Source organism: Neomonachus schauinslandi, chromosome 7 (assembly GCF_002201575.2).
Source record: "Neomonachus schauinslandi chromosome 7, ASM220157v2, whole genome shotgun sequence".
NCBI lineage: Eukaryota > Metazoa > Chordata > Mammalia > Carnivora > Phocidae > Neomonachus > Neomonachus schauinslandi.
Genome location: NC_058409.1, coordinates 51,750,948 through 51,764,054, shown reverse-complemented (window position 1 = coordinate 51,764,054; position 13,107 = coordinate 51,750,948). Strand labels below are relative to the sequence as shown.

The following is a 13,107-nucleotide window of genomic DNA, read 5'->3' as shown; positions in this document are numbered from 1 at the left end:
AAATGCTTCTTTTCCTATCATTCCTAAAGAATCAAATGTACATTATGGGAGTCACATGAATTATGAACTCATCACAAGATAAAAATGCCTGTCAGTTCAAAAGGAAGTATAAAGTGAAAACATCATGAAGTTTGTATTTCAGTCTCACTAAAATGTTAAAGACTTACCAAAAAAAAAAAAAAAAAAGATTTTTTTAGCTTCAGGCACGATTTCTGAGATTGCAGCAGCAAATCAGGATCCTGAGTAACTAATAACTAGGCTGCTTTTGAGTATCCTAAATCCTGAAATCTTACATTCTTTCTTGAAGATGCGATTTGTATTTTAGAGTAAGATACCACCCAAGTTTCAATTTTTTTTTTTCCTCTCCAACACAACTGAGGTTATCTCAAATATTTTCATGAGCAGGTAACAAAAGGAAAGAAATCTGAGGAGCCTCATTTCCCTTAATGTTTTTTGGGTTGCACTGATCTAATTTCAGGTTCCTTCCTTGTTCTGAGATGTTCTAAATCTCAAATAAAAAAAGACTATTCAACAGCTGTGCACACATTTCTCCTGAAATGTATTAATACATTTAATTTTAATTAGTCACATGCAACTGTAATAATGGATTACAACCTGACAACTATTTTTATAACTATCAATTTCCAAAAACCAAGTCTGAATTTTTTGAAGGATAAATAGGAAGTCTTAATAGGACAAACATTCATACACATTCATGCAATCTATCCTTACAATGTTTTATTCAGGACTTCGTCTTTTAATTCCTTTTGCAGAGCAGTATTTTTTCCCTCCTCGCCCACCAAGAGGTGAACCTAGAATCTACTGTTTAGAAAATACACCAACAGCAGTTAAAAACGTGGGGCAAAAATTTTTACTGAATTATACAAATAAAAAAATACTCCATTTAAAAATGGTTGTCAAACAAGAGTGTACTATGTGTAAGTTAAGAAAAAAACCTCAAATGAAAAAAACCCCCAGAGAACAAAAAACAACACAACAAGACTTATCTGGACCCAAAACGGGGGGAGGGAGGGAAAGCTCATTTCCTTTCATTAAAAATCAGAGTGAAACATCTATAGTTAAACAACTTTATTAACATAGTCAAGCAGTGATTAACATTCACATCTATTATGTCACATCATACAAATGTAAATACAAAATTACTACAGTACAATATATATTCTCTGCATGATCCAAAATATTTGGTGGCCCCAAAAAACTCTCTTTAAAATTCAGCAGCTTATCAAAAATTAAAACCATATTCTATTTAAAATGAAGATCTGTTAGCACAGAGTTAGACTTCAAGAAATATCAATTTAGTACAGTTTGAGAAGTTGCAGGAGGATATATTTGAAGGACACATTCTAACATAGTGTGGCAGGTACAGGAAACATCAGATTTAAAGCTTTTAAGCATAACTCATACAACCTAAGTTGTCAGCAGAAAGATCCAGTTATTTATAACTAAAGCTAAAACTACTAAATTATTGCACCCAATGTTAACATGAATATTAATTGTAAAACTGCTTTATAATATGAAGTGAAGTCATTAACCACGTTTAAACATCTCTTCTCACAGATGATAATCTATTAAGTAAAATTAATTACACAGTATTGTCTAATTATTATCTCCATAAAAATCATCCAATCTTAATTTGGTTATATATCCACATAGGAAAACATCAATAAGGTAATACGGGGAAAGTACAGTAAAACCCCTTTATGAGGCTGGTATTAGGAGGGGACAAACACTGCCTTATAGGCTAACCATGTTATAGTAGGCTTTGAGGAAGATAATTAGATTTGCAAAACAACTAACTCTGCATAATACCAAGCCATAGTAAAAGGGGACTCTATGGTAGATGAACAAAAATTTTAACGAAAGGGAAAATACTATTTTCCTAATTAGTGATACAATGCTTGGCAAATAGATTTGGTTTGGTTTTAAAATGTACAAGAGGTGAAAAAAACATTCACCATTTTAACTTCCCTCAAAATCATGCATACAGTTTTTTTTTTTTTTTTAAACACAATACATTCTGGGATACAAATCACAATAAACAGCTGCTATAATTAAATGTGTACCTTAAAATTAATATGTATAATAATTAGGCATAAAGATGAAGAATCTTCTACATATAAGTAATACCAATGGAGGAAAGGTCTACGTAAGACTGAAAAAATTAGTCACAAGTCACCTGGAAAGTGTACAAGTGAATGACTTTTATGTAAAATTTAAGAGGCATTAGAAATATCTCCATATTTAATACAGTATGAAATGTACTAAGGTATACAATGCTCTTGCATGGTATAATTACTAGATGATATTGTTACACAGCTCTTTATTGATCTGATTTTTCAACTAGATTATCCCTTAATCTGAAGACCACAGTTTTAAGATTCCAAGGCCTACACTTCAATAACAGTACTATAGCAACAGTTAGTGTTTTCCCCCTTGTAATATTTGCAAAAAAAACATAAACAAAAACACCTCAATAAGCAAAGCCGTATGTATTTTAAGTACTACTAAAGAAGGACTTAAACTGCAGTTATGCATGGTACACTCTTCTCTTGGGAAGAGTGTCTTTTGCACCGTTATCTGTTAATACATTCAATATGAATAATATAGATTATATGAAGCAAAAAACCCACTTTTTTCTTTATGGCAAAGGACTAAAGTTAAATTTAGACTAAAGGGATTAAGATATAATTAGTTTAGTTCTGGCATTTAAGCTATGCAGGGTAATTTAATATAGGACAAAAAAAATCCATTTTCCTATCTTGAGGGTTTGGTGAAAAGGAAGACCAGATCGAACTCACTCTCAAGGTAAACCTGCATGCAAAAGGCTTGCCAGGAGGGATCTTGCCACCCTAGTCTGCTAGAGTAAGGACTGGAAAATCCGACTAAATGCAAAAATTCTTAATGAAATACACTAAAAAACAAATTAAGTATGATGACCCCTTATAAGCATATGTCACCAAAGCAAAAAGGATACAAGAGTATTCACCTGAGATAAAACTTGTATCTGAATATTCCGTAACTGAGTAGACAAAGCATTTCAATAGAGGAAAGTCAGTTGAAATTATTTTAAAATATACATCTGATCCTATTTTACAATATATGCAATTTAAGCAATTCAGATCAATGAAAAAGTCTTAACAAAAAAAATCACAGTGTTTATCAATATGTTAATTACAAAATGTAGGCTACTTATTTTGTTTTTAAGATGTAATGGCTTGGTTAAGTGTCTTAAAATCTATTCTTCTGAAACCTAACTTGCGTCACAAAATCAAGTAGCAATAATGTAAAGCATCAGAACTGGCTCTTAAAGATTATTTACATGTTGATTATTTGGGAAATAACCAACTAAAAAATATAAAAAAGTGATTTTTTTACACAGTATGAAGTTATTAAAGAGATTAGACAATACAAAAAGCAAAATTCTTTCCTGAATAAATGAAATCTGTGGCACTAAGTTCACCTGCTAATGGACTGACTACGACACTGAACTGCCAAACATGCATTTAAATTATATTAAATACACTTTCTGTTTCCAACTTAGGTTGATCAGCAGCTTTTGTTCTGTTAGAATCCTTCAAAGAGAGAAGCTCGAACAGGAAAAAGAAGGCATATATAAAACAGTAAACACTGACCTCCTGAGGTTCCTACAACATAAAAATATTCAAGTAGAAAATCTACATCACTTAGCAGCGGCTATTTCTGTAGTTGAGCACACTAACAGCACTTTAGTGTGTAAGGAGCAGATGAAGTAAGCCGTGCTTTAAGCATGCCAAGAGGCAGAAACACTGGAATGTAACAAAGACAAACACAAGTTCATAGACATTCAGTCAACATTCAAAACTATTAAGACTACACCACAAGAATTAAGTTGCTTTATATATATCCCATGATGTATTAAGTTTTATCAGAATAATAAATGCTAAATCAGAGCTTACCTCAAAAGATAACTTAAATGGCTTCTGCAAATTCCTATGCTATACTACGTATCTGAAATATAAATTAGGGAGAAACAATAACCTCAAGGGGGGAAAAAACACAAAAAAACCCAACCCAATCAGGTTGCCAGTCATGTTTACTTAATTTTATTTTCTATTTTTAAATTAAATTTCCTTTTAATTTAAAAACAGTTAAGCGACTACAGAAACGGGCACATTCTTACGTTATCTGCTTAAGTGAAAACCAATTTTTAAGCAAAGAGGTGACAAATTGCTTTTCAGTCAATATAAGAATTGTCAATCACAGGTCCAGATAACTTTATTGAAGGTTGTTTTTTATGTTTGTTTTAGTAAAGTGTTTAGAGAAGAATTTTGCCGTATCTTTTTGACTTAAAATTTACTTACTCCAGAATACTAAGATATCTCCCATATCAAATTCTAAAAAATATTTGAGAAACTATAGACTATCACTAGGATTTAAGAATAAAATAGCTACTTTAATCAGGTTTTGAAGACTATAAAGCAAATTTTGAGCTCCCAGTGAAGCAAGGTACTAGAAAGCAAAATGCTACATACCCTTTGGATCCAACTTATAATTAAAAAAAAAAAAAAATTGGACATTGTAAAATAGGATTTAATTTCAGGCTCTACAGACTGAAATTTGCAAAGCCAAAGTAGAGGAAAAAAGGTGAAAGAACATGTTTAAAAAAATACACACATATACACACACACACACACACAATAACAAAAACCTTTTCTGCATGCTACCATGCATCTGAAATTTTTTGAAACGGTATTTTTAAATTCACACGCACACAGCTCAAACTTCAGTGCAATGGCTGTATCATTCAACACCTTTATAGAAGAACAGAACCATGCAAAGAGGAGCAACTGCTTATAAAAATGGTTATTCAGGATTTATTCCGCAATGCAAAGGTGACAAACTAAAATATAAAAAGGTTGTTATGGCTTAACATTTTTGTTGCAGATTAAATATGCAGCATTGAAAAATGGAAAGGTGTGGCTTCATCTCTGACCAGCAGAGTTAAAAAGAAAAATCTCTCCATTTTCCTTCATCATCATGGGATACACTGTTCAGGCAATCCAAATTAATAAAGACTTGCACTTTCATATGGACACAAGATCAAGTGTACCAGTTAGGTTTTCACATTCACAGTATATAAGAAAATACACATGGAAGGAAAAGTAAAGGGTTAACTTAACAAGGATTTATTCACAGGAATACATGTAAGTAGAGAAAAATAACAGAAAAGCTAAACAAATGAAATGAAGAGGATCCAAACCAACTTTCACTCTGTAGCTTTTTACTTGCACCCTGTGTGCATATATCTAGGGCACAGAGGGCCACCAACATGCGCCAATACAGTGTAGGAACCCTGCATTACATCCATTAACTTAAACATATCTTTAAGATCATGCTTTGAACAAAAAAAGAAAGCTTAGAAGGCAATATGTTGAGTGGGAATAAACACTGAAATATAGCAATCATGTCTTCAACTTCTACAATTGTCTTTATGTGCCGACTAACATTTATGCAGCCTCTTACAGATCTTTTACCATGTATTGTAAGTTTTAGCAGTTCTGATAACATCACTAGTAGTATATAACCATGCAGAAAGCACATCACACTGACAGCACATCGGCAAAGATTCTGCACAGGTATATCAGCTTTCCACATTGTGCAGGTTACACACGATACAATATCAATCTTACTCCTAACAAGATCCTAAGAAGATATTTCAAGGCCTAGCTGTAAACTACAGTACTTTATATCTATATTCTTAATGAAAATAAAAAATCCACAAATCTTAAAAAGGAATTTTAAATGCAGGGCTATATTGAATTGGTAAACTGCAACACAAACTGGCGCAACAGAGGTAAATGAATACCAATCTCACTCTATGTGATGCAAGCATGCTACTTTCCCACTAATTTAAAGTACTTTCAATCACTATGAGCCAGAATGCATGCCTGAACCTTAAACTGCACTTTAAAAAGAATGTCTTGGCCTAGAAATTAAATCTAATGAAGTACAACCATCAAATTATATCCACTACATTAATGTTATAATGCAAAATCAAGATGTCAATCTTTAGTCTGATATGCCCAACCCCATTTATTCCTCCCTCCCTGCCCACCCCACAAAGGTAAAAGGAGTGACTCATTTGGCATTTCACAGGGTGCTTCATTGTTTAAATTTGTTTTGTTTTATTTCCAACTTTTTTGGGGGTACCTTAAATTGTAACTTCCAAGAACCTGCTTCTACTATGGGTAGGCAAGCTGATTTTAATTCTATTAGCTTCATTTGTGTAGTTCTTCATCAGCATGCAAAAACAAGGCCCCAACACGTGGGAAAATTTATAAAAATCTTTAAATTAAGGGAAAAAAAAAAAAGCTTCTTTACTGTTTGTAACCCCCATTCTTAGGTTTCCTTTATTGTGCGCTATAGAATTTTTCCTCTTTCTTATTATCCCTATGCATCATTTATGTGGTTCTTGTTTTGGTACAATTCCCCATAATATTCCAGGATGTACTGTTTTGTGAGTAGACTGAATAGGTTTTGTTTTTTTTTTGTTTTGGTTTTTTTTGTTTGTTTTTTTTTGTTTTTTTGTTTTTTGCTTCTTCACATCCAGTGCGGAGTTGTAATTGGAGACAGATTTCCACCCACAAAGGCTCCAGATGTTAAAACGTTTCCCAACATCGACTTAATACAGTGACGGCAACACCTCCCTCCCGCCCCTCCCAGTAGGGTTGGGATTGTACTGTATTCCCTACTGGTTTACCCTTCCCCCCTGTAAAGGGTAACATTTTCCCTGGGTGCAGAGGCTCCCTCATAGTCTCCAAGACTGAAGGACCTGTAAGAAAACAAAACAAAACAATTTTATATTTTAACAATGGTTTCTCTTAAAGCCAGTGAACACAAGATAAATCAAGTAAGAATGCTACCTCTAACTAGAGAAAATGAAAACTGGACAAACTGCCAAAGATCATGCTAGCAGTCAATGATAACCCATGTTGCTACCTTCCCCTATGGCTTTCAACGGTCATCTACATCAGATATGAAAACTGACACCAAGCTGGGCACATGCAGAGAGATGTGTGGAGCACTACATTATACAGATGAAATTCAGGTGGCTGCCTTCCTTGGAGGATGCTATCAGTCTAATTTCTTATCCCCCTTAGAACAATGGGCCCCAATGGGAATTGGTTATTCTTCACTTAACAAGTTGCCTTACTTTTTTCAAAATCAAGTAACACTTTCTTTAAAATAATCCTTTACTTGGTGAGATTGAAAACATTATTATTATTTTTTTGCCAATATGTCCAATATTAAGCAAACAAAAATTCTAATCCATCAAAAAATAGAAGAACATTACTTCCTGTTGGTTGTCTGGTGTTCTAGCTTTAGGAGGCAACTAAAGGTGTTCACACTGCACTAAGGTTACTACATTCAGTAAATAGCAAAAAGTAAATTTTAACATCTCCTTCTAGATGTTCCTTATTAATAATTCTTCTAACCCTATCCTACTCAGTCGTTTCCTATGTTCTCAGACCTCTTGATTTTCCTGTAAAGGACCTTTTCAACACTAGCAGTTTTAGTGATATTGAAGCACATTAAGAAATACAATTAGATCACTAGGATATTGTAACCAGTGCCTGACAGTGGTCCTTTCACAACAAAAATCTACTGCCCTCCCATGCCAAACACTGGACATAGATGAAGACTGATGTGAATTCACAGAGGACGATTAGCCCATCTGTGGGAAAGTGCAAGCAGCACCTTTTCTCTGCCTCTGAAAAAAGGCAGAAATAGAAGATCGTGATCTACTTTTACCTCTAATTAGAAAGCAGGTAATTATTTCATGCCTTGTCCCAGAACACGATCAACTCAATAAATTCATAATTGGTGATATGATAGAGATCACAGAAGTTAATAAATCTGAAAGTGCTAAAGACTGCTCACTGTTGTATCTTTCAGGCTTTGATGTTAAGAGTCATTCCTCATCCATTACATTCTCATGATTTAACATAAAGATGATTAAGCACTATTTCAAAATGCTAAAGCCACAAAACAGCCAGAAGGTCTCAAAACTACAGGGGGGCAATACACAAAGGGCTCTGAGATATTCCAGAGGCTGCGAGTCCATTTCTATTGCCTTGTAGGTTACACAGCATGTATGTGGAAATCTTCCCAGGTTTAAAACCTAGCTCAAAGTAAGCAAGAGAGCAAACAAAACTCCAACAGAGAAGATAATTAAATTTGGTGGACATCTTCTGGACACACATTCAGTATATTCTCTGGTCCTCCAGTCAAGTGTGTCTCAGAGTTCACATTCAAAACGTAAAGATTATCCTTGTTCACGGTACTGACCCATATTCCTAACATTTATTGAGCCACCTTAGTGTGTTAGGTAATATACTAAGTTCTGGCATCACATATAGTTTACTATTTAATCTTAAAAATAACTCAATGAAGGAACTGAAGCTATGAGATCAGGATTGTTAGTTTAAGTACAGAAAAACTGAAGGAACAAGAGTCCAAATGGACTTACCCCTCTACTACCCCAAATCCAAACAGACTCGTCCATTGTCCATTTTAAAATACAGTGCAGGTCACATGGTAGGTGCTCAATAAAATACATGTTGAAAAACGAATATTAAATATTCCTATCTACAGAGCCCAAAACTAGTTGCAATTCTAGCGAGTTTTTCTCAAAAGCTCACACCATAGTAGTCCTTGATATATCAGAGATTATAAACCCACAATTCAAAATAATGTTTACCCTGCCAAAGTGAATGTGGGTGACTTCTTATAGGGCAAAAATTTAAAAACTGGGATTAGTTTGTTGAGTAATCCAAATAGCATACTAACTTGGTTTTCTTTTTACTCAGGATTCAAAGTAGAACCATGCATTTTACCTTGCTTGCTAGTTTCTAAAAAAAATTCTCTAGCCTTAAAGTAATTTTAAATTGCAAGTCTAACACTGCATGAGTTTTATTCAACCTCTGTAGAAAACATACAGCTTTTATTCTACTCAGTAATTTTAGATTGCAGACCTAAGTTTCTTTACCCTGAAAAACTCCCACAAACTTCTTACAACTTACCCCTAATTATGGGACTGCAGCTTAAGTGTATGAGATTAAACACCGTAAAAAGCTGCAAGACGCTCTTTTAAGGGAAGCGGAAACTGGTCAGAGAAACGCCTCCAATTTTCATCCCCAACTTGATTTTTAAATCCATGAAGGATCTGCAAAAAGTGAAAAAATCATTATTCATCACTAAGCAAGAGAAAATTCCAATCTGCAGAGCTTCTGAAGTAAAACACTACTTATTGACTTTATTTTTCTAAAATTTTATCCATTTTATTTATTTTTTTCAAGATTTTATTTATTTATTTGACAGAGAGAGATAGCGGGAGCAGGAACACAAGCAGGGGGAGTGGGAGAGGGAGAAGCAGGCTCCCTGCCGAGCAGGGAGCCCGATGTGGGACTCGATCCCAGGACCCTGGGATCATGACCTGAGCCGAAGGCAGATGCTTAACGACTGAGCCACCCAGGCACCCAAATTTTATCCATTTTAAATAAATGATTCTCAAACTTTGTTGGATTCTGTATCACATGTCTTGCCTAAAAGCACCTCATAATATATTCTAAACCTTGCTTTTGAAAGTTTAGAATTCAAGCAAGTGTCCTAGTAACAGATGTATGCAAAGCAAACTCCGACCTATCACTAATGGAAAACAAACAAGAAAGTACAGAATTCACCCAAGAGATAAAATTTCTATGCCACATTAAGTTTTTTCAAATTGGAAACATACAAAGCTTTAAGTTCATGTCTGCAACCACAGTTGACTAATTTTAATAGCAGAGGATTCAAATGGGTAACAACATTTTATTTCTTATTTTGTTATGGTTGAGTACTGACTGGAATTAATCCAAAGGGACACTACTAAAACAAAGAACTATACAGATTTAATCCCTGTGGAAACCACTTCAGATTTACTTTGTTCAATAGTTTACATTATACTCCAAATCAGTCAGCCATCTTTGAAAATACATGCTATTTTGGATAGGTAGAATAATGGGACCACATGAATCAGTGGTATTGCTTGAGAAAATATCTTTGAAGTGTGTCCCCTATGGATACGGACTCACTGTTGTACCTTAAGAAAAGATCAAGCCAACTTCTTTGCCAAGAACAAGGGATATGGATATATATGTGTGTGTGTGTGTGTGTATATATATATATGATCTACCAATATTGATTCGAAGCAGAGTCTAAGTTTCATATGAAATATAAAAATAATTTAAACTGTCCAACTAGTATTGTAATAGTCCCAAGATGTTTATCATAAAGACTTTATGGTTACCTTACCTTACAGAACATGTCTCTCAGATCATCTTTTGGGTTAATCCACGATGCAACAGCATCACAAAAAAATATAAAATCCTGTAACAAGCAGGAAATACACCTTAGAATGCTACTTGTCAAATACAGCAAAATGTACCTATCATGACAGAATCCTACCTCAAAAAAACCATTTTTTCTTCTTCTTTATTTTTTAAAAATTTTGTTATGTTAATCACCATACATTACATCATTAGTTTTTGATGTAGTGTTCCATGATTCACTGTTTGCGTATAACACCCAGTGCTCTGTTCAATACGTGCCCTCTTTAATACCCATCACTAGGCTAACATATCTCCCCAACCCCGTCCCCTCTAGAACTCTCAGTTTGTTTCTCAGAGTCCATAGTCTCTCATGGTTCGTCTACCCCTCCGATTCCCCCCCCCCTTCATTTTTCCCTTCCTACTATCTTCTTTTTAACATAAAATGTATTATTTGTTTCAGAGATACAGGTCTGTGATTCATCAATCTTACACAATTCACAGTGCTCATCATAGCACATACCCTCCCCAATGTCTATCACCCGGTCCACCCCATCCCTCCCACCACCCACCACTCCAGCAACCCTCAGTTTGTTTCCTGAGATTAAGAATTCCTCATATTAGTGAGATCATATGATACATGTCTTTCTCGATTGACTTATTGTGAAGATGTCAATGCTACCTAGAGCAATTTACACATTTTAATGCAATCCCTATCAAAATACCATCCACTTTTTTCAAAGAAATGGAACAAATAATCCTAAAATTTGTATGGAACCAGAAAAGACCCCGAATAGCCAGAGGAATGTTGAAAAAGAAAAGCAAAGCTGGTGGCATCACAATTCCGGACTTCAAGCTCTATTACAAAGCTGTAACCTTTTTTTTTTAAATCAACTATGATAAGGAATTATAAAATAATGGCTGTCCCTATTATTTCACCATCAAGGAACCTCTACTCATTCAGTTTATATTGGAATGTGCTTTTGTATTTCTTTTTACATCACAGAGCCCCAGTCTAGTAAATATTTAGCACCAACAATGGAATGAAAGTACCAAATGAGCACCAATTTTAAAAACCCTCATTTGCTGAAATAAAGAAATACATAAATTCAATAATCTCACAGTTCTGACTGGCCTAGAAATAATTTAAAGCTAAGTATATGTCAAATAAGCTTGATTTAAATTTTTCAGTTTCAGACTGAAACTTAAAATGACCAAAAGCTAGAAGGAAAAACTAATTATGTAGTTTAGGTATAATTAGGTATAATTAATACCTAACTCAACCCAACCCACTGCAAACAAAAAAGAACAAAAAAAATCCAATGCTCAATTACTAGAAAAAACTGGGTTATTCTCACTACAAGAACAAGGTGACAAAAGGTATATACTTTAAATGTTTCATTTAAATATTTTTCAGTCTTGACTATCATACTGAAACAGCAGTTCAATACAGAGCATTTAAGATATCGCTTATGTTCTGTCAACTATTTAAAATTTTACTGTCAGTGAACTTTCTTAATTTTAAAATTTACTGAATGAAGTATGTGCATAAAACACATATTTAAGCAAATAAAATTCCAAATGCCTGAGGTTCATGGTTTATTCAAATTGATTCCTTGTCTTCCAATATCAAAGTCTGATTTTAAAAATTTAAATATACACATCTACAATTTGTGATTAAAAATTTAAACATAAATAAAACATAAGGTATTTTCTTTTAACCACATCCAAATAAAATATGTAAAAAGCCGAGATTTCTACCAACCCTTAAGTTGGTAGTGATTTAATGACCACATACATATGTGTGTTACTTACTTTCACGGTCTTAAACGTTAATTCAAAAACAAACAAAACAATAAAATTCTGATGGGAAAATGCTTCTTCTTAATATAATATACATTGTATCAGATAACTCTAAAACACATTTAAGATGACACAAACTTCTTAAGCATTGAAAAAAACCAGAAACTTAATTCCAGGAATTTATTTTGCAACTAGGAACTATTTCCAAAGATAGTACCGGCTTGTTTTCATACTAAGCTATTGTTTTACAAATGTGAAATTAGTCAAAAGATTTTTTCCTTTTCTAATTTATAAGTTTTCAATGCCTATCACAACATTAATTTGAGTTTTATAGCTGGTAATTAATAATATTTCTAAACAAATTAACAAACAACACAATCATTAACACAAGACAGGAGGTATCAAAGAGTATTAATTAAAAGATGTTCAAAGCATGTATCTCCTGGAAACGAAAGGCTATTTTCTTGAAAATACCTCCCATACTTTCTTTTCCTTACAATTCATCTGCTGAGCAACCTGGGATACTTAACCTAGAGTTCCACCGCCTGCATTTTGTTGAGTTCATACACACGAGGTCAATCAACATGTTCCTCTGTTTTGTGTGTCTTGCAATTTGACACTTGGATCCAGAGGTTATCAGACTCATATATGATACTTTTGCCAAATAATTTTTTTAAATGCTAAAAATGTCCAGATACTATCTAAACAAAGACAGGAAACAAACAGAAATAAATCCTAAACTTTCCAAGTTAAAGCAGTTTCACTGGTTAATTCAGTATTCTGAATACTGGAAAAAAATTTTTTTAAAGATTTTATTTATTTGACAGAGACACAGCCAGAGAGGGAACATAAACAGGGGGAGTGGGAGAGGGAGAAGCAGGCTTCCCGCCGAGCAGGGAGCCCGATGTGGGGCTCAATCCCAGGACCCTGAGATTAT

At 33.9% G+C, this 13,107-nt stretch overlaps 1 protein-coding gene across 1 annotated transcript in view; it reads right to left on the bottom strand.

Moving 5' to 3' along the window:
* Positions 1-1,080: 1,080 nt before the first annotated feature.
* TNPO1 (transportin 1) overlaps positions 1,081-13,107 on the bottom strand; it is a 94,870-nt gene continuing 82,843 nt past the window's right edge. Inside the window, exons 23-25 of the mRNA XM_044916897.1 lie at positions 10,354-10,428; positions 9,084-9,226; positions 1,081-6,832 (exon numbers count right to left, since the gene is read on the bottom strand). Coding sequence (XP_044772832.1) covers positions 9,119-9,226; positions 10,354-10,428 — 183 coding nt within the window. The 3' untranslated portion in view covers positions 1,081-6,832; positions 9,084-9,118. The remainder of the gene's footprint in view (positions 6,833-9,083; positions 9,227-10,353; positions 10,429-13,107) is intronic.